We start from the raw sequence: 20103 nt of genomic DNA on the forward strand, positions 1-20103 counted from the left end.
AGGATCAGACAATGAGAGTGACACGGTATAGCTAGCTACTCAACGTCACTTTATTTCCCCACAGAAAGAAGCTTGGCACACCTGCCCCAATAGGACCGGTTAGCCCAGGTCCCAAGTCCCTAGGTTAGGTGTCCCAGCTCAGCGGCTGCTGGTGTTGAACTGGAGGTGGAAGTGGGCCGTGGGCTCATTGGTGTACACCACTTTCTCCAGGTAATCCTTCCTGAAAGGCAAAGCTGACATCATCAGCCCCGGCATCCTACCACCACCACCCCCAGCCTTCGCCCCCTCTCCCTCACCCCGCCACTCACTGTGCCTGCTGCTCTTGGGCTAGCTGCTTGTTGTAGGCATCTAGGCCCTGCCGTAGCTTCTGCGTTTTGACCTTCTCAGCACGTTCCAGCCGGCACACAGCCTGAGTGACCAGCTTCTCCTGAAAGGCCCACTCAGCCTCCAGGCGCTGCTCAGTCTGACGCCGGTGTTGGGCCTCCAGGCGTTGGGCAGCCTGCTCCTTGTGGATGGCAGCTACTTGCTCGGGGCTCATGCCCTTCCAGCCCCCTGAAACTTTTTGTGAGGAAGCTGAAGTATTCTCAGTCAGCAAGTCACTGGTCAGATGATTATAGATTTCAGTGAGGTTGTCATCCTGCTCCCTCTGGCGGGCCAAGTGTTGCTGCTTTTCCACCTCCATGGCCTGGGAGGGATGTGGAGAGAGCAGCAGTGAGAGTGAGCACTTTGGGGACATCTATGTCCTTCTGTTGCCTCCAGGTAGGTCACCCAGGTAGGACCACAGTAGTCCAATGGGCATCTGACCCCAAACCCTCCTCCAAGCCAGAGAGCCCCCCGGGAGGCATTCTGCAGTGGCCGCCAGGGGTGGGGTGAGTTACTAGAGCCCCAGGAGAGGAGATCCTAGCCTGGGGGGAGTGCAAGAGGAGCCATTCTGGGTGTCTAGGCCTGGCGGGAGGGGCCGGGGAAGAACTGTAGCACCTGAGCTCTGTTGTAGTTGGCCATGGCCATATCCATGGCCTCTCGGCAGGCAGCCTCCAGGGCCTCAAGGTGAATGGCTCGAAGATCCATCTCCACTCGCTTCTTGTCAGCTAAGAGCTCTACAGGGAGGGAGGGTGGACTCTGTCAGTCACTGGGAGACTGCTTGGGCCCTGCCTTCAAACAGCACTAAGGGTACAAAGATGAAAAGTATCCCCAACCCACTGAAGGCCAGATTGGGGTCTGACAATTATCCGAAGGTGGCCTGGAAAGCAGTGAGCTCCCCATCACTGGGAGAAGATGACATGCCAGGGATATGAGATTTATCATATGGAGCGACTTCCTTCGGGCCCCTTCCAGACATCACTGATGACTTTTCTATGTGGGAAGATAAAAGCAAACCAAAGCAAGAGACAAGTGGAACCCAGTTCACCAAGTAAATCAGTCTTGGCAGAGTTAGGCCCAGGGTTTAGTGGTGAAGTGACTAGCCACCAGTCACCAGCTGGGAAGCAGTGGAGGCTGCATTTGAACTCAGGTCCTGCACTATTCACCTACCTCGTTGCCCCTACAGTGCTCGAGATCCAGTGGCAGAAAGGACTGCCAATTCCTGCTCTCCTGGCCCTTCTGTTTGATGGGTTGAGTATTAACAAGTCAGGGTAGACTGGAGTTACACTGCCTATAGGGGACGGCATCTAAAGACAAGTGGGCCAACTTGTCTGCCAACTGAGCTAGAAAGCAAGGCATACAGGGGTCCAGTTTCCCCAGCCGAGGAATGTGAAAGAAGTCAGGATAGGTAGACGAGGCAGACTGATGGTCTGTGTTATGCCCCAAGGGCAATAGGGAGCAGTGGGGCAAGCTGTGCTCAGGCCTGTATTTAGGAATGTCATTTTTGATTCAGTCCTCTGAGGGATCTTTGTTGCTTTGATTGGTTTTGCTTTGGATTTCATCTCTCTCTCTCTGCAGACTTCTTGTGATGGAAAAGAAAAACCATTTGACAATCCCCTTGTGAGGCCATTCCAATCGTGCATCTTGGGGTGAACCATGCTGGTAGCCTTATGACTACTTATGACTAGAGTGTGCTGAGACAATCAGCAGTAATGATCATGTCTGTCTTAGGGTTAGGGATCAAGATAAGGAGCCGGTGATTGAGAACTGGAGTGCAGGACACTGAGTACATATTTACAAAGGAAACAAATAAGTCACTTACTAGTTTAGATAGCCCTTATGGGGAGGGAGGGAGGGAAGGAAGGAGATGCTGCCTGTATAGTTGGGGAAACTGAGGCAGACCAGCAAAGTAACTTGCCCCGAGGGCCCACCCAATGCTGAGCTTGGAATCAGGAGGCCCTTTAGCCACCACATGGGCTCAGTTGAGCCTCAGGATGGCTCAGGAAACTGAAGCCCAAAGAAGGGTAAAGTAGCTTTGTGGCTAGGGCCCCACTCTGCCACTTCCCTGAACAGAAACCTGAAGAGCCCTAATTCTGACACTTGGCAGGCATGGGACCTTGGGCCAGTTACCTGGTTGGATCACAGCTTCAGTTCACCTTTCTACCAAGTGGGCAGAATGCCAGCTGCCATTATGAACCTCCAGAGGGTCAGTGAGTGGATGGCCACACTGCTGCCTGCACACTACCTGCTTACGGGACGCTCACTACCCTGCTGTGGACCACTCACCGGAGTACCTCTCATCCCTTTTCGCCTGGCGATGCTCCTCCCGCTGACGATTCAATTCACGACGGTTCTGTTCCCGCTGTAGGCGCTGGTGGCTAGGGTGGCCCAAGTCTTCTCCAGCAAAGTACTGCATGCTGGAGGGTCCACAACGGGCATCTGGGTCACCTGCTCGGACCGGATTCTCCTTCTGTGGGCTTGCTGAATCATACAGGTCGAAATCTCGGGAGTCTTGGGGCAGCTGCTCCCTCTCACGAAAGGCCTGTACTTGCTTGGCTACCTGCCGGGCACGCTGGGACTCCTCCTTCTCCAGCATCTGGGCCACCAGGTCACACTGAACCCGGCTGGCATCTGGAAGGCAGAAAAGGGCTACCTGTGGTCAAGGGTCCAAGGGCCCTCAGGGCAGACCTCCCTGTGCATCTCCAGGATTCTTACCAAGAGCTGCCTCCCGAGCCCATTCAGCATTTTCTCGCCTTCTCTGTTCCTGCACCTGGCTCTTGAGGCCTTCCGTGTCCACCTGCCACAGATTACAGGGTGGTCCCAGTCCAGGACTAGCCACCCACCTCCCTTGGAACAGCTCACCAGGATTTGGACAGGCCTTCTTCCACCCGCCACTAAGGGGCAGATAGGGTAGGTTCTTTCCTTCCAGGGAGCTTTGGGACCCTCAGGTAGGGTGGAAGAAAGGGAAAGAAGGCAAATGGGAGGCCCAGGTTCTAGCCTGAGCTCTTCTACTGTCTTGTGATATCAGCACAGAGTCAAACACTCTCTGAGCCTGTTTCTGTCTCTTCCTTTCCTTTATCCCTCAATGAGAGAGGAGTTCAGTTCTGTCATTTTAGGGAGGCTTAATCACTCACCCCGATGACTCGGTTCCGAACATTAAAGATTCTACTCTGCCTCTGTTTCTCCCGGTTCCTCCGGGCTTCGATGGCTACAGCCTCCTTCTGCTCGGGTTGGATGTCCACCTTATACATCCTGAGTGGAGGCTAAAAGATCTAAGGAGCAAATAAGATAGGAGGATTCTTCTGCTACCCTAGGAGCACATTTTCAAGCTTCTGGCTGGAAGGACTGATGATACCCAGGATGATGCAGCATCCTAGCTGGAAGAGGCCTTTGAGATCTAGTCAGTTCAATAGACAGTGAGCACCTAGTATATATGTAGGCACAAATGAAACAGCCCCTGCCTTGGAGGCCCTTGAATCCTCCGTAAGGAAATTCCAAGTCATTTGGAGTAGGAGAGTCCCAAGAATGGGGGAATCAGGAGAAGCCTCGGGGTGCTATCTTGTCTTTCCCTGTTAGACTAGGACCTCCCTCACCTTTCCCTTCTCTTTGGCAGCAAGTCTGGCCTGTGTTTGACAGTGACTTGTAGCCACTGGTGATGGCCTAAGCCCCAAACTCAGAGAAAGGGAAGCTATGAGACTGAGAATGAGCACTGGGCCATGGGTGGGTAGATAGAACCTTGGGGGGAACTTGGAGAAGGATCACCCCTCAGTGGGCCACTGTAACAAAAGGTCACTGAATTTAGCAGTTGAGTGGTGACCTTGGAAGCCAGCTCCTGCCTGGGGCCATCTCTGCGGCCAGGCTGGGCTCCCTCCTGGGATCACCGGATTTTCTTCAGATCGAGCTTCTCTGAAAAATCCCTTTGCAAGTGGCCTTGCCCAATATTCGGTGAACATTCTTAGGCCAAGGTCTTTATTTGCAGAAAAAGGTGCCAGCTAGACAGCTTCAAGTCAGCTACCTTCCCAGCTTGTCTAATGGGTTGGACTCGGTGCTCCTCCCTCTGAGGTCCCCTTCAACCCTAAAGCTGGGGTGCCACGATCTGCTTGAAAGTGGCATCGGGGTTTGTGTGGAGTGGAGAGTTGGGAGGGAAAGGGCCCTGGCCAGAAGCTGACCCACAGGTCAACAGTGACCGCCTGGCCTCAGTCCCGTAAAGCCGCCCGCCCCCTCCAGCTTCTCCCTCCTTTCCCCCGTGGGTCTATCCCAGACCCATCCATACCCCCTCATCCCCAACGCCCTTACCTCCCTACAAGCTTCGCTCCGCTGCCCCAGGAGGGGCTTCTCGCTGCCGCGTAGGATAAGAGTTATGAAGCGTCTCCGGTGCCGTGGCAACGAGGGGGCTGGTTGCGCGTGCGCGCGTTCCACCAGAAACGCTGGCGGAAGTCTTTTCCCCACCCTCCCCTTCTTGCTTGGTCTCGGCTGCACGTGGAAGAGGAAGCTCCAGGGAAAGGAGCAAGAGGAGACTCTTTTCCCTAGCCGGATTACGGCCCCTCCCTCAGCTCCGAGGAATTTTATCGCCGCTTCTCCCTTCTGCCCTCATTAGGCCGAGGGGGAGTGGGGGGGGACAACCACCACCACCACCACCACCACCACCACCCCCGTACAGCGCATGCGCACCAGGAAGCTTAACCGAGGGCTAACCCACGAGACTATCCCTCGACTATTCCCTCCTCGTGGGCGCACGCGCAGGAGGACCGCTAGTAAGTACTGCAGTCTTGCCCATGCCTAATTTCCCGAAGGCGAATGCGCACGCGCGTAGCTCCTCTCGCTCTCCTTCGTTTGAACTCGCGATGGTAGGGTCTGTGTTTACGCGGGCTCGGGTATTACCGCCCTCAGCGTCTCGGTCGCTCCCCCACGCCGCTGCCGGCTTTCTGCAACTGCTCCAAGTAGAGAACTCCGGGGCCCACGAGGGCCAGTAAGTCGTCGGGCCCTTTCCCAGGGACCCTGCATCACTGGACCCAAGGGCTCAGGTAGGGCCCAGCCCCGGTCGCGAGCTGCGGATGGTCCGACCCACTTCCCCTCCCCTCCTTCTCTAAGCCCGGAGCCGGGGACCCACTGGAAGGGCGGAAGAACGTGCAGGAAAGTCGATGGGGGGCGGTGTCAGCCTACGGCTCGTTCTGGAGCAGTGGAGAGTGGCTGGGGCGAGATGCATTCGGGGCGGGGCCCTCTTCTGGGCTCTCTTGGGTCTGGCTCTTCCCCACAGTCTGGCTCCCCCTTTTTCCACTCCCGAAATTCCAAAGGCACTTGCTCAGGAGTTGCCCCGGGAGACTCCCCCTCACCTTTCCTCTGTCCCTCGATTCAGCTGCAGCGTTCCTCTGCTCGAAGTCGCCTTCTCCATTCATCTCCTTCAACTCTTGGGCTTCAGCACCTGCCCCCGGTCCACAGCATAGCACCCGTTTTCCTGGCTCCTCGAGGAGGCTTCGTCTTGCCCGGTGTCTCCAACTCCACAATGCCTTCTTGCGTTTGGTCACCTCACAATGAAAAGTAGGGGGGGGGGGGGCTTGCTGGGCAGGAGCTCATTGGCCAGCCCCTCACTCTTGACTTTCCAACCAAGCAAGTAGTCTCTGAGGACAAATCCCCCACCTTGAATCGTTTGTTTGGGACGTTGATCTGCCTTTAGCCCTCAGCAGAAGACACCCAGCACTACTAGCCCCAGAAAGAAGAGCCTAAGGAAGCCTCCCCACTGCTATCAGAGCTTGAAGGAGGACATGCCATGGGCGTGGGTGGCAGCTCCTCAGCTTAGATCCGAAAGACTCCCAGGAGACCAACCTGGACGGCTGGGGTGATGGAGAAGGAGGAGTCTGGTGGGGCCTGGTTCTCCTCTGCTTAAGAGAACGGCTTAGAATTGGGGTCCTTGTGGGGTTTAAGACATTTCCACATATCTCTGGGCTGATTTCCTTCTCAGGAAAAGCAGGTGATTGAACTATAAGTAATATCTAAAGGTCCCCCCCTCTCTTTTTCCTCTGTTTCTCTCCATCTCCCTCTCTCTAGCTCTTGCTAACCTTTTTGCTCTCTGTATGGCTTTTTAGACCATGTACCCAAATGCACCACCTGAAAAATTAACTCAAAGCATATGCCATGTGTACACTATTCTGTGTGTAGCCTAGCTAAGGATTTGAGGAAGTAGAAGTAATCATGCTTTGGAGGTCTGGGAGGAATAGGTAGGATGGGAAAACAACCCAAAGCTAGGACTTGAAGAATCGATATTATTGGGGAAAGCAGAGGCTTTCTCCCTGCCTGTGCCCCTTCTCTTCCCACCTCACCCTACTGTGGGCCTTGGAAGTGCAGAAGGTGAAGAATGGGCTAAATAGGGGTAGAAATTGATCTGCTGGGGTGAGGGATGGGGATGGGGACATCGGGCAGTGTCCAGCATTCCCTGTACTAGTGAGAATCCCACAGCACAGACTGAACTGCCCTGTGTCAACCTGGAGTTTGAGCATCAGAGCTGCCTTTTAAGAACAACATGCTGAAAGAGGAGCAGGAGAAGGTTCCCCTGTAAGAGTTGGCATCTAAAGATAAAAATGACATTGTGAAGCCAAGAGGTTCTGTCACCTCTCTACCCTGGTGACAGAGGTAGGAGGAGCTCAGGAAGTCTGAGGTGAATGGCCAGGAGAGAGGAGCCAGGTGGGGCCAGCACCCCTGTCCAAGGAGGTGCCACCCAATGAAACAAGAGTCTGAGCAGGAACACAGCGACTACCCTTGGAGGACCCACAGTAGGGTGAAAGCATTGCTAGAACACCTACTGTGTGCCAGGTACTAGGCTAAGTGACCCCTCAAGTGATCCTCATACCAACCCTGGGAAGTGGGTGCTATCATTCTGATCTTTATGCTACAGCTTGAGGGAACTGAGTCACACAGCTAGGAAATGTCTGAGGTTGGATTTGAACTCGGGTCTTCCTGACTCCAAGTCCAGCATTGTGCATTGTGGCACACCCTAGCTGCTTCATTAGCCAGGAACAGGCAAACTAGGCCAGGCCCCAGGGACAGAAACTTCCAGAGCTAGGTTTGTAATACTGAGGATTTATTCTGCTATTAGAGAAAGATTCAGAGATCTTCTATGGTCTCATATTGGACTCTCGAATACTGGGAAGCCTTTGGTGAAACCCCAGAAACTTCACACAAGATTCTCACCAGGCTGCCTTGGAACTCCCCATATCTTCCTCCACTAGCCATGACATCATCAACTCAAAGGATTCTTTCCCAGTTCAGAGCCAGAGTGGTCCTTGGTGTTTAGCTGGGGCTCGCTACCATTTTTTTGCCCACTTGACTTTCCTTAGGGGAATGAGACAAGGAGTGGCTCCTAATAACCATCCAACATTTATGCCTGGAAAGCCTCCAAAAGACAGGAAGCAGCCAGTGAGTGCCTTGTGGAGCCAGGCCAGGGAGGTTGCTAGAGCCCCATGCTTCCTGGGAGAAAAGGCCAGGGCTTGGCTGCCTTGGGAGCACCGGAAGCCAGGGCTTACCTTGTCTGCCAGCCAGGCTTAGATCTGGTAGGATACTCAGGCCAAAGAGACCAAGCAAGAGAGGAATTTGAGCAGGGTAAAGGTTAGAAACAGTGTGTTTTGACCCCGACCTGAAGAGCATAGAGAAGCTAAAAAGTATTTGTGACAAGTTCGGAGACATGTCAGATGGTGAAGGGGACACATGCCTTAGCCAGCCAGCCAGTTCAAAGAGGGCCTCAGAGTTGAAGGAAGTCCTTGCCTCCAAGGAACTGAAGGTGAGGTATCTGTGGAAGAAGGGTTAGCTTGGCACAAAGCTGTAGACTCTTGGACAGGAGCAGCTGAGAGTGGTCCCAGATTAAGTCCACAGACCTGGAAAGGATTAAACTGGATTGCCCTGGAGAATTTTATGGGTTCTGCCTCTTGGCTGGCCCTACCCCTAAGTGTTCAAGGGGGCTCATAAGCAGGCCCAGAAGGCCAAACAGACCTGTCAGATCAGAGATGAGCGCTCTTCCTGTTTCAATGCCAGCTTCAACAGACAGCAGGAGAGAACTAGGGCCTCTGGAGTGAGCACATTTCCAGGGCCCATGATGGGGGGGAGGAGTACAGGGACAGGGGAAAAGAGTCCACTTGAGCTTTTTGCTTTCAGTTTTTTCTCTCCAGCAAATGGACTATGTCATCCTCAAGGTGCTGACGTTTGGCCTTAGCCAACCCTGAGCAGCCATAGTACATCTTGGCTCACCTCCAAATCCTTTGGATGGAGAGCAAAGCTCCAGAAGGCAGACCTGGAGCCTGGAGAAGGGGACCAGGACCTCAGAGCTTATAGATCAGGCCTTGTCTATCTCATTTGGCAGCGATTCGTGGCCTTGGGTTGGCCCTGTCGATGTGGGTTTGGAGAGGAGCCACCTAACTCCCTTCATCCCCTTTGGCCTCCTTGAGGATTATCAACCTGAAATAAAATTGAAAATCTTTTAGGCAGAATCCAGTGACCATTTCATTCATAGCTGTCCCAACATAAGAGACAGTGGGTAGTTCCCCATATCTAACCGTGAGATTTCCAAGGAGAGGGCCTGGTGACCCCTTATAAGGAAGACAAAAGTGGCTACGTAGGGGCCTTCTCATATAAACAGGGCTTAGACTGGATCTCAGCTCCCTTTGTCCAGCAGGGTGATTCTGGGACAGTAGAAGGTAGGGAGTCTTCACTGAGCCCCAGACCTTTCAGGGAAGGACCCCTCGGGTAGATTACAGCCGGAGACGAAGAAGACCTCTTCCAGTTCAAAGTCCCATGGGCCTGGAGTTAGGTAGATCTACAAAGCTGGTTGGGACCTGAGGGCCAGATCGGGGAAGGAAGGAGTTGCTGTCAGCTTGGCCTCCCCTGACACACCTAAATCACTCTACTTTTGTGCTTGCTATTGCCTGTCCTCACCCAGAGAATGAAGAGACACCAAAGATTTCTTTCTCCTGGTGGATCTAGTCTGAAGGCCCAGACCTGAAGCCAGATAGAAGCAGAGTTTAACTCCTCACTCTCTAAGTGCTATGCTTCTGGGTATGTATAGCAGATTAGGTAGAATTGGGGTGTCAGAGGACCCTCGGCACATCTGACTGGTGAAAAGGTTTGTTTTCTAATCCTGTTTGGGGGACAGAAGCCAGGACCATGGGGGAAGGGGAGACACTTCCTATCTGGTACCTGCAGGGTTAAAAATCCCTCCCTTCCAAGTTATTTGTAACCCATTGTCATGGTAACAAGTTTGGCAACCTAGCCAGTGCTGAGAGCTAAGGTGGGGGTTGGAGGGCCTGCTTGGCAGGCAGGCGGCAGGCGGGCGGTGGGTGGCTTTGGGCTTCTCTAGAAACCACATGGGTCTATGAGCCGGAGCTTCTTTCTGCTCTGCCTAGCCCAAGGCTTCAGAAAGACAAAATTACTGCCAGGCCAGTCAGCCTAAGTAAGTTTTGTTTTCCTGGGACAGAATCTTAACAAATTGGCTACTCCAAAAAGAACCTTGGAGGCCCCTTAGTCAAATCCCTTTGCTTCACTGGGCTGGGAAAGGGACTTGGCCAAGATCACACAGCAATTAACAAGTGCACCAGTGGCTGGGCTGAGCCTAGCCTAGTCCCCGCACTCTGGCCATTCCTGGGGATTTCCTACTTGTAGCTTGTTCGGTGCTGTTAAGGCCTCTAAGAAACAGATGCAAGGCCTTCCCGTTGTCTCCTCTGCTTGCCAGCCTGAAGCCTGGGCTTCATTAGGCCTGGTTTGATACTGTACCCCATGACCCCACCCCCAGCAGTCACATGGTCCTTTCCTCTATTCTGCTTTCCCTGCTCTGGGCCAAAGCCACCCACCCATCTCCCTGGAGCCCACCCGCAAACTAGCAGCACTGCTGCTCCCCCGCAGCGGGCGGCAGTGTGGGTGGGCAGGAATACCAGGAGGGAGGCTTACATGCCTGCACACATGTGCCAGGGTGTGCTGGAGGGTGGGGCAGGGAAGAAGAGCTGCTGGGCAGCCTCACACCCAGGGTGACCCTGGTTTTGACTGTGATTCCACTTAGCTATTGGACCTAGAATCTTCTCAAGCTTTTGTGCCCTTTAATCCCTTGTCCCTGTATCTCAGAGAGTCATACTCCTTGGACCTAGACATCTGAGCCCCTTTTCTCTTGATGCCCTGTAACACCTCCCAGAGTTCTGATGAGAATATATATATATATATATATTCTGGATCCGTCTAGAGCTGGAGGACCTCAGGGGTCAAGGTCAAGTCTCTTACTAGACAAATGGGAAATTGAGGCCCTGAGAGAAGTTAAGAGACTTCCCCAAGGTCACACAGTTAGGAAGACATGGGATTTGAGCACTGGTGTCTTTGGGAACCCTGAGCTGAGAAGGCAAGGAAATACTCTGTGCCTCTAATTCCACAGAGGTGGGGAAGCAGGGGAAAGATGGAAGGGGATGAAAGCTGCCATCAGCTTGACTCTCCAATTGTTTGGGAAGCAAAGATAGAATGGCTATGAAGAAAGGGAAGAAGCATTTCTAGAGCACCCACTGTATTCCAGGCACTGTGCTAAACACTTGCAAATATCTCCCTTGACTCTCACAACAACCCTGAAAGGAAGTTGATATTATCATCCTTATCTTCGAATTAAGGAGACTGGCGAAGCTTCAGTGACTAGCTCAAGGTCCTGTCTGAGTCTGGATTTGAACTCAGGTCTTCCTGACTCCAGGCCTAGAGCAGGAAGGAAATGGTAAAGGAAAAGATCATCACTTGGGAAGTAGTCCATCCCTCCAACACGTTGGACAGACACAAATTCAGCATCTACACTGTAACAGGAGCTATAACCAAGAGAACCATCAAACAGACTGGCCTCTGAGGGCTTCCAAGGAAACAATGTATACTCACATGGCTGGGGAAGGGCTGCCTCTAGATGATGCATGAAGCATCTCTCATGCACCTACAAGTTGGAAAAGTCCAGAAAAGCTGAGTTGGGTCTTGAAGAAAACTAAGGGAGCTGTAAAGACATATTGCAGGATGGAGGTGGGAGGTGGAATATTGAGTTCAAGTAACAGTCAAGAGGTCAGGCAAATGAAGACAAGCACTAGGAAATCAGCCCACAAAGGTCACTGAAGGCAGGTTGTGCTTTACATGCCAGGTAGAGGAGCTTTATTTATTCATTTAATTTTATTTGGTCAATTTCAAACATTATTCCCTGGTGACAAAAATAATTTTCTATTCCTCCCTCCCCTCCCCCCAAACCTCCAATAGCCGAAGCGCAATTCCCCTGGGTTTTACATATGTCCTTGATCAGAACCTATCTCCATGTTGTTGTTTGCACTAGGATGTTCCTCTAGTGTCTGTATCCCCAATCATATCCCCATCTACCCATGTGATCCAGCAGTTGTTTTTCTGCTGTGTTTCTACTCCCACAGTTCTTCCTCTGAATGTAGATAGTGTTCTTTCTCATAGATCCCTCCAAGTTGTTCAGGATCACTGCATTGTCACTAATGGAGAAGTCCATTACATTTGATTGTACCACAGTGTATCCATCTCTGTGAACAATGTTCTTCTGGTTCTGCTCCTTTCGCTCTGCATCACTTCCTGGAGGTCCTTCCAGTTCACATGGAATCCCTCCAGGTCATCATTCCTTTGAGCACAATAGTATTCCATCACCAACAGATACCACAATGTGTTCAGCCATTCCCCAGTTGAAGGGCAGCCCCAGGTAGAGGAGCTTTATGATCTTAAGGAATTTCCTGAAGCTTCTGGTCAGACTTGTGCTCTAGGAAGATGACTGACAGCTGTGTGGAGACTGAATTCAGAGAAGAGAGAGACTGGAATGGGAGAACTAGAGGTTCATTCAGTAGTCTAGATGAGAGATGATGGTCTGGACTTGGTCTTCTGAGTGAAGAGAAGGAGTGCAAGGAATGTAGAGGTGACACAAGGACAACCAGGCAATGGAGAGAAGAGCTGTACACAGGGAGAAGTAATGCGGTTGGGTGGAAAAGGTTAGGAATTCTGTTCTGAACATGTCATGGTAGAGATGTCTGGCAGAAAGGTGGTGATGTAGGTCTGAAGCCCACGAAAGCAAAAGAGAGAGAGAGTCCAGGTTTTGGACTTGACTCTTATGGATGAATGTCCAGCAAAGGAGACTGAAAGATCAGACAAACACAGAGGAGGAAAACCATGAAAGAGGGAGGTTTCTGAAAACCTAGAGAGGAGTGTCCCGCAGGACAGGGTGGAGAGCAGGAACCCAAGCTGCAGAGAAATTGAGGACAACAGTACAGTGATGACTGATAAAAAGAATAACCAGCATTTCTATAGTGCTTCACACACATTTTCATCCTTGATATCTCCCACTATAATCCTAGCAGGTAGATTACTGTTACACTGTAGATGAGGAAACTGAGTCTGAGAGAAGGTGATGGCTGAGGAAAGGCCTTCAAGGTTAGTCAGTTCAGAAGAGATCATTCCTAACTTCGGCACGAGGGTAGTGGATAGTTCGCTTTTGGTTGAGTTGTGAGGTCAGAATTAGCCAGATTGGGAAGGGTTGAGAAGTGAGTGGGAGGTGAAAGTAGAGACACCAAGTGGAGACAGCTTTTTCAAGGAGAAAACCAAAGAGGGGGGTGATCCAAAGGTGTGAACTTCTGGAGGAGATGGAATGAAAGAGAGCACAAGTCAAGAGGTTGACCTTGGCGAAGAGAAGAGCTACCTTGGTTAGCAGATACTGGAGCAGACCATGTCAAGGAGCTTGGAAGAACAGTCCAGGCCCAGTTAATGGCAATAATGACTGCCACACACATCTGAATCGATGCCATTCAGAATTGTGATTGTGGAGAATATAGCCATAGGTGCCAGGTATGAATTGGAGTGATGCCACTGAGGGATTCCCCTGTTGGCACAAACTGGGACCTGGCTGTACAGAATGGGGGAGAGGGGGAACTTCAGAACGGATGGGCAGGTGTAGAGATCAGGCAAGAGGGCAAGAGACTTCATTCAAGTGTAGCAGGCCATTACAGATGAAAGCCATGAAGGGAGGACTGAGGGAGACAGAGGGGTTGCTCAGAGAGGAGCAGCTTGGGGGTCATGAATGGAAAGATTACAGTAGGGAGAGGAAAGAACTGAGATTGGCCCAGAGGTTGAGAACTGGGGTGACTAGCTGGAAGGGTGGAGAAGGAACTACAGTTTGGACATGTTGGGTTTCAGCTGTCCCACAGGCAGGCACCCAGGGCCTCTGACCTCCCAGAGAACTGGAGCTGAGACTTGGGGCACAGCAGCAGTTAGGAGTCTGGCTGTGAATGCTGGCCAGGCCAAGCAAAGGGAGGAGCAGCAGACATCCTGCATTCGGAGGTGACCACCAGGCCAAAGTATAATTGGGACTTGGTTAACAAAAGCAAACTGCAATAGAACCTGGCCAAAGTTGCTGTGGAATTTTCAAAGTCTCTGTGGGGTACGCTGGGATCCTTCTGGTTTCTCTGCCCTCTGATTCTTGGGTCCTGCCAGTAGAGGGAGATGGAGGCCAGTTAGCCATGGTCTCCACTGCCAAAGAACTCTTACACCTGGGGGGCCAGGAGATGAGGACTTGGCATGGGTGAGAGGAAAAGTCAGAGACTGGGTCCCTTGATCTCCTCACCGGGTTTGAGACTCACTGGAGTCCCAAGATAAGGGGATGAAGTTGGGGAGAGAACCTCCTTCTGGCTTTGATCCCTCATCGACTCAGGCCTAATTACTGGGGAGCTATTGGTCTGGCTCTGCCACCATCCCTGTTGGCCCTGTGGTGGGGAAGGCCTTGTGCTCCTAGGACATGCATGGCATCACCCTAGGAGATATGGCCCACTGGCCCTCCCTGCTGTATCCCCCACACCTTCCTAGGGACTGAAATTGGAAGAAAGAGTGGGGACCCTGATGGAGGAAAGGGGAGGGGGCTGGGGGTTTTGAGGTGAGGTGGAGGATGGATCCGGCCTGGCTTTCTGAACAAGCTAGGAAGGGCGGGGCTCCAGAGCTAGGTTTTAGGGCTCTGCTTCAAGAACCCGTGGGGGTTTGGAGAGGGCCTGAGCAGCTGAGACTAGAGAGGGGAAGAAGCCCACAGGGGACTAGACAGTCTAGCACCTACTTCCTCTCGCAGGCTGTGGATGCCTCTCTTCTGCCTTTCACTGGCTCTCTTGCCTTATGGTTCCAGAGTGATGTGAGAGTTAGGAAATGGGGCTCTTTGGTGGAGGAACCCGGATGCTAGGCTCCCCCCACCCCCATGGGGGCTCTCAGGGTAGCTGGCTAATTAGCAGAGTCCTACCTCTGGATTAAACACCGATCTCTCTCTCCCTCTAGAGGGACCAATGCCTTGCCTGGAAATGTATCCTACCTGGCAGCTCCTCCAGGGAAACTGAGGCCCATTTCCCAGCTGCTTCACTGCTCTTGCACTTTCCTTCCTCCAGAAACTCATCGATGGGGAATTTCATTCTCTTGCAAAGACCCAATGGGCCTCAATGGCCACATCTCATGGGCGCCCTCTGCTTTCCCGGCCCTGGGCCTTTGGGGATTCCCTCAGTTCCCTTCTCAGCGTCCTCTGGCCCAGACTGGAAGCTCCCTGAGGTCAAAGACTTCCCTAGGCGTTTGTTGGCATGGCCAAAGCCTGAGAAATGAAGGCTGGGCAGGAAATGGCCAGAGGGCTAGGGTTCCTGTGGGCTGAGCAGACTCCGAGTGGGCTCCCCAGTGGGCCTCCCGACGGAAACTCGGGGACCAGAGAAGCCTTAGGCTTTGGGGCCGAGGAAGCCAAGGGGCTTAGCCAGGCTTCTCTGAGGGTCGCCGGGACGGGAACGGGGAAGAGAGAGCCTGGGGACGCTCCACTCTTCTTGACCCGCAGTCCTGGCGCCGGGGCCGGTTCTCCCAGTCTGAGGAAGGAGAGGGGTGTGGGAGGGGGGAGGCAGGAAGGAACTAAAAGGAGAGAAGGGAGACCAAGGAGGAGGAGCGAAGGAGAGCTGGAGCCGGAAGAGAGAATGCGAGAGGAGGGAGGGGCAGAGCCACCAGTGGGCGGGCCCTGGAGGCGCTGGCCTTCTGGGCTGGGGATTGGGGGAGGGGAGGAAGCGTTGGCCGGGCCCCAGGGTGCTGCTGCGCCCTGCGCCCTGCGCCCGGTGTCCGGTGTCTTGCGCTCTGGGCAGGCCCGAGGGATGGAGGAATGAAGCGACAGATGAGTGCAGGGAGGCGGAGCTAGCCGAGGGCAGCGGGGAAGGCGGGCCTAGGGGCGGGTCTAGGGGCGGGCTTGGTTGGGGCACTGCGCAGTGACTCCGCAGCGGTACGGGAGCCGGAGCCCGAGCCTCTGGAGGATCCCAGGCCAGTTTCGCGGGCCGATCGCTCGGTTGCTCGGTGCTCAGCGCTCGGTCCTCCCCCCATCCTCCTTTCTCTTCCTCCTCCCTTCCCCCTCCCTCCTCCCAAGGCCCCAGTCCTGCAGCCCCCGTGCGCGCCCGTGGTCTCTGGCGGCCCCCTCCCCCTGGGCCGGCACCAACGCCAGCGCCCGGCCCCGGGGGGGGAGGCGCAGGAGGCTGCCTCCGGGGGCTGGGCGCCCGCAGCGGGGCCCCCATGGACGAGCCGGGGGGCGGCGCGGGGGGGGGCGCCGGGGAGAGCCCCAGCCGCGCGGTGGAGTACCTGCTGGAGCTCAACAACATCATCGAGGGCCAGCAGCAGCTGCTGGAGACGCAGCGGCGGCGCATCGAGGAGCTGGAGGGCCAAGTGGACCGGCTGAGCCGCGAGAACCGGGACCTGCGCGCCGGTGCGGCCCGGGAGAGCCCCTACCAGAACCTGCGAGACACCCAGCGCCTGCACCTGCGCCGCGGGCCGGCCCACCCGCACCGGGCACCGCCGCCGCCGCCGCCCATCGCTGGGAAGGCGCCCTACGCGCCTCGGGGAGACCACCAGCACCATCACCACCACCACCGCGGTGGGGAACACCCAAGAGACGGGCCTTTCGGAGGCCCCCATTGCCACCTGCACCACGAACGCGCCGCCACCGCCCGGGACTGCCCCGGGAGCCGCCACCACCCCTGCGAGGAGCCCTCTCCATACCCGGGAGGGGGAGGCGGAGGGGTCCGGGGGGAGCAGCCGCCTCCGCCGCTGCAAGAGCAGCAGCCCCCCCAGGCGTCGCAGCAGCAGCAACCTCCCCAGGCGCCGCAGCCGCAGCCGCAGCCGCAGCAGCAGCAGCAGCAGCAGCAGCAGCAGCCCCCGCAGCCCCCGCAGCCCCCGCAGCCGCCCCGGGGCCAGATGAGCCGGGGGGCCTCCAGGAGCTCCAGTCCGGGGGCGGGCGGGGGCCACAGTACCAGCGGGAGCACGAGCCCAGCCACGACCCTCCGGAGAAAGTAAGGCAGATCAGCAGGGCCAGCCCTGGGGCAGGGTCTGTGTCTGTGTGTCTGTGTGTCTGTGTGTCTGGGGTCTGTCCCTGTCAGTGCGTGCGCGCTCGAGGACACACGCACGTGGGAACTCTCCCCAACTGGCCCTGGAGCCTAAGAGCATCTGTATATGCGTATGTTCCCGCGCCCGCTCCCCAAATCCCTGCAGCCTCTGCCTGGCTCCTTTGCTGGTCACGGGAGACCTCTGCCCCGGCTGGCTGGGGGCTCCCTCCCCGTCCACCCTAACCCTAAGGCCAGCAGAGAAGGAGGAGGAGCCGCAGTCGCCTGCGCTTCCCGGGGAGCAGTCAGGAAAGCAGAGTTCCAAGGCCACCTCTGGGCGCCCTCCCTTCCTGAGCCTTCTGCCACTTGAGGGAAATTGGGACCCCGGTTGGAGGCTAGCCAGCTCTCTCACCAGACTTCAGTGGCCTTCGGTCCCTGCTTCAAATGTTCCTATTGGGGGCAGGGGCAACGGGCTCAGGAAGAGGGGGAACCTTCTCCATCTTGCCTGGCAAAAGCCAGAGGTAGTTAGTATGCATTCGGGGGCTCTCTGGACCTTCTGCCCCGACTTCCTCTCTTTGGTCTTTGCATCCCTGGTGGCATGGATGGGCCTGTCTTTCTGTGCCTTGTTAGAGAGGTTAGGGCAGCTGAGCCCACTGGGCTCTTTAGAGATCATTGCCCAAGACAGGTATAGCTTGCTTGGAAAAAGCTGGGGGATGTTGAGGTGCTCATGGGAGGGAAGTGAAAAGATGAGCTCCCTCCCTCTCTCTCTCTCTCTCTCTCTCTCTCTCTCTCCCTCTTTCTCCCCCTCTCCCTCCCCCCCCCTCTCCCTTCCTCCCCCTTTCTCTCTTTCTCTGTCTCTCCCTTCCTCCCTCTCTCTCACTCTGTCTCTCTCTCCCTCTCTTTCTCTCCCTCTCTCTTCCTTCCTCTTTCTCCCTTTCTCTCTCTCCCTCTCTCCCTTTCCCTCTCTCTCTCCCCCCTCTTTCTCCTTCCCTCTCTCTCCCTCCATCTCCCTCTCTTTCTCTCCCTCTATCTCTCTCCCTCTCTCCTTCCTCCCTCTCCTTTCTCTCTCTCCCTCTTTCTCTCCCCCTCTCTTTGTCCCTGTCTCTGTCTCCCTCCCTCTCTCTCCCCTCTACCTCCCTCTCTCTCCCTCTTTCCCTCTCCCTCTCTCCCTCTTTCCCTCTCCCTCTCTCCCTTTCTCTCCCTCTCTCTTTCCTTCCCTCCCTCTCCCTTTCTATCTCTCTCTCCCTTTCTCCCTCCCTCCCTCTCTGTCTCTCTCTCCTTCCCTCCCTCCCCCCCCCTCTCTCTCAGCTTCCCAGACAAGCTGGCACCCCTCTGCTCTACCTCTTGTTGCCCCTTTGAGCCTGGGGAAGTGTTTTCTTTGGTTTAAGTTGCCCACCTGCCCCCCATCCCCACCTCTGGCCAGTCAGTCTTGAGCCCTGGAGTGCTTCCTTGGTCTTCTCCCTCCCAACCCACTTCCCCTCCCCTTTTGCCTGGCCTTCTCATGTGTCTCTCCCTTCTCAGAGCAGGGTTGGGAATCAGGAAGCCCTTTGCCTCAGGGAAGTCTACCAGCCAGCCAAAAGGCCAAGGGGGACTGGCAGCCCTGGGCTTACAGGCCAGTAGGGTCCCCAGTCCTGTCAAGAAACTGGAGGGCAGCAGTTGTACTGCCCTCTGTACTGGTTAAGTCCTGGCCTGAGGACTACATCTCCCATTTCAAGGAAGTCACTTGGGGGAGGGGGGCAATGTTTTATTCAAAGGCATATGTATTGTGACTGCATGTTCATTTCCCAATAATTCCCTCCACAGTATCCTCTCTTACTAAAGGAAAACCAAGAGATCTGGTCTGACTGAGTAGGTAACATTCCATGTTGTGGTGTTGAAACACCAAGATTGATGGTTTCATTTGTACTCAGCTCTCATGGCTCTTGATGCCCTTTTCCTTTTCATTAACTGGGTCATTGTGAGTCCTCCTGGCTCCTCATGCCCTGTCCCTTTAGTCTTTCTCTCCTTTCTTGGTGTTAATGCTGTTGACTATTGCATAGTCTCGTGCAATTCCAATTGGGGTTCCTGGGGATCCGACCTCTTAAATGCCACAGAAATACCAGGGAGATGACGACGATGACGATGATGATGATGATGATATGCTCGATCCTTCCCGCTTACTCATTTCATACAAGTCTTCCCACCTTTCTCAGAATTCTTCATATCATTGTTTCTTGGACACAAGAATATCCAGTTCCATTTGTGTTTCACACTTTTGTTCAGCCATTCTCCAGTTCCGCCAAAAGAGCTGCTACAAGGGTTTGGGTTTATATGTGGCCTTTCTTTCCACCTTTGGCCTCCTTCGGATAAATGCCTAGCAGTGAGATTACCAGGGCAAAAGGTAAGAACAGTAGGCAGCAGTGGAAAGGGTCCTTTCTGGCCATTTGGATCCTGGTTGGGCTGCTCACTTTCGTTGGGACCCCAGACACGCCTCGTTTTCATCTTCTGTCAAATGAAGAGATGATGTCTATGATGCCTGTGATCCTCAGGCTTTGGGGTCCCTTGGTGGGCAGGGTCGGGGGCGGTTGATAACTTCTTTCAAATATCTGGACCAAGACAGGAACATTCCTCTCAGTTACCCCACCATGGAGCATGCTTGCTGAACTATCTCCAAGCAGTGGGCTCAGAATTAGGGTCAGGGATCGTCTGGCCAATGGGATTGCTGTAGCCAAACAACATATCTCAAGAAAACATTGCAAAGAGGCTCATGTTGTCCTCTGGCAGGTCGATTTGATAGCTATTAGAGAACCCAGTGCCTGGAACACAGTAGGCACTTAATAACAGCTGACAGGCAGACGGAGTTGATTTTGTCTGAACTCTGTAGGATCAGTATTTGTGCCCAAGATCTTTGATGCCAAGTTCAGGGTTCTTCCTAGTCCTTCAAGGAGGTTTTTGAGCAGAAGCATTTGGGGGTGGGGGTGGAGCACCATCTAAGGAAGGAGTTCTCCTGTGGAGGGGGGAGTAGAAGGATCAGATTCCTTCCTAGCCCAGAGCAGATGAAACAGAGGCTACCTTTCCTAATTTTGTCATCTATTTCCCAATCTGTGAAGTGGAAGAAGGAATTCAACTGAATTCCCTCCAAAGTTCCCCTAGTCCCCAATATGGGTGCAGGTAGGGAGCAATCATCCAACAATCCCTCCACTGACATTTGGGCACTGACTTCCTGTTTTCCAGTGGCACTGTACCTCACCATGCCCTGCCAAATTCTCTTGCTCCCTTTCAGTGGCAGTCGTGAACTTGAGAAAGAACTCCGAGGTTATGATAGCCACCCTCCTGTTGGGCTTGAGGATCCTAGATCTCAGAAGTCATCTAATCCAGCCCCATCATTCCCTAAGGGAAGAAACTGTAGTCTAGA

General features: G+C 54.3%; 2 protein-coding genes across 10 annotated transcripts in view; one reads left to right on the forward strand and one right to left on the reverse strand.

Annotated features, from left to right (window-relative positions):
* Positions 1-28: 28 nt before the first annotated feature.
* RIBC1 (RIB43A domain with coiled-coils 1) lies at positions 29-8828 on the reverse strand. Of its 2 annotated transcripts, none has more exons than XM_001372376.4 (7): positions 4657-8828; positions 3495-3632; positions 3076-3157; positions 2647-2991; positions 979-1097; positions 309-685; positions 29-220 (listed from the first exon to the last, which is right to left on the reverse strand). In XM_001372376.4, exons 2-7 carry the CDS (start codon positions 3609-3611, stop codon positions 139-141), a joined length of 1122 nt encoding a protein of 373 aa, XP_001372413.1. In that variant the 5' UTR covers positions 3612-3632; positions 4657-8828; the 3' UTR covers positions 29-138. The 2 variants fall into 2 exon arrangements, with proteins under 2 accessions (XP_001372413.1, XP_007506050.1); XM_007505988.3 differs by having other exon boundaries at positions 5694-8819.
* IQSEC2 (IQ motif and Sec7 domain ArfGEF 2) overlaps positions 5990-20103 on the forward strand; it is a 47614-nt gene continuing 33500 nt past the window's right edge. For 3 of the 8 annotated variants that reach the window (XM_056809051.1, XM_056809054.1, XM_056809053.1), the window contains exons 1-2: positions 5990-6328; positions 9284-9399. Coding sequence is in view for 5 of the 8 variants with exons in the window: in XM_056809045.1 (XP_056665023.1) it covers positions 15907-16679 (773 nt within the window). In the remaining 3 variants the exon portion in view is untranslated. Of the gene's footprint in view, positions 6329-9283; positions 9400-15575; positions 16680-20103 lie in introns of those variants that run through there. The other 5 variants (XM_056809045.1, XM_056809046.1, XM_056809047.1 and 2 more) reach the window with 3 other exon arrangements.

The sequence above is a fragment of the Monodelphis domestica genome, chromosome X (genome assembly GCF_027887165.1).
Source record: "Monodelphis domestica isolate mMonDom1 chromosome X, mMonDom1.pri, whole genome shotgun sequence".
NCBI classification, from domain to species: Eukaryota; Metazoa; Chordata; class Mammalia; order Didelphimorphia; family Didelphidae; genus Monodelphis; species Monodelphis domestica.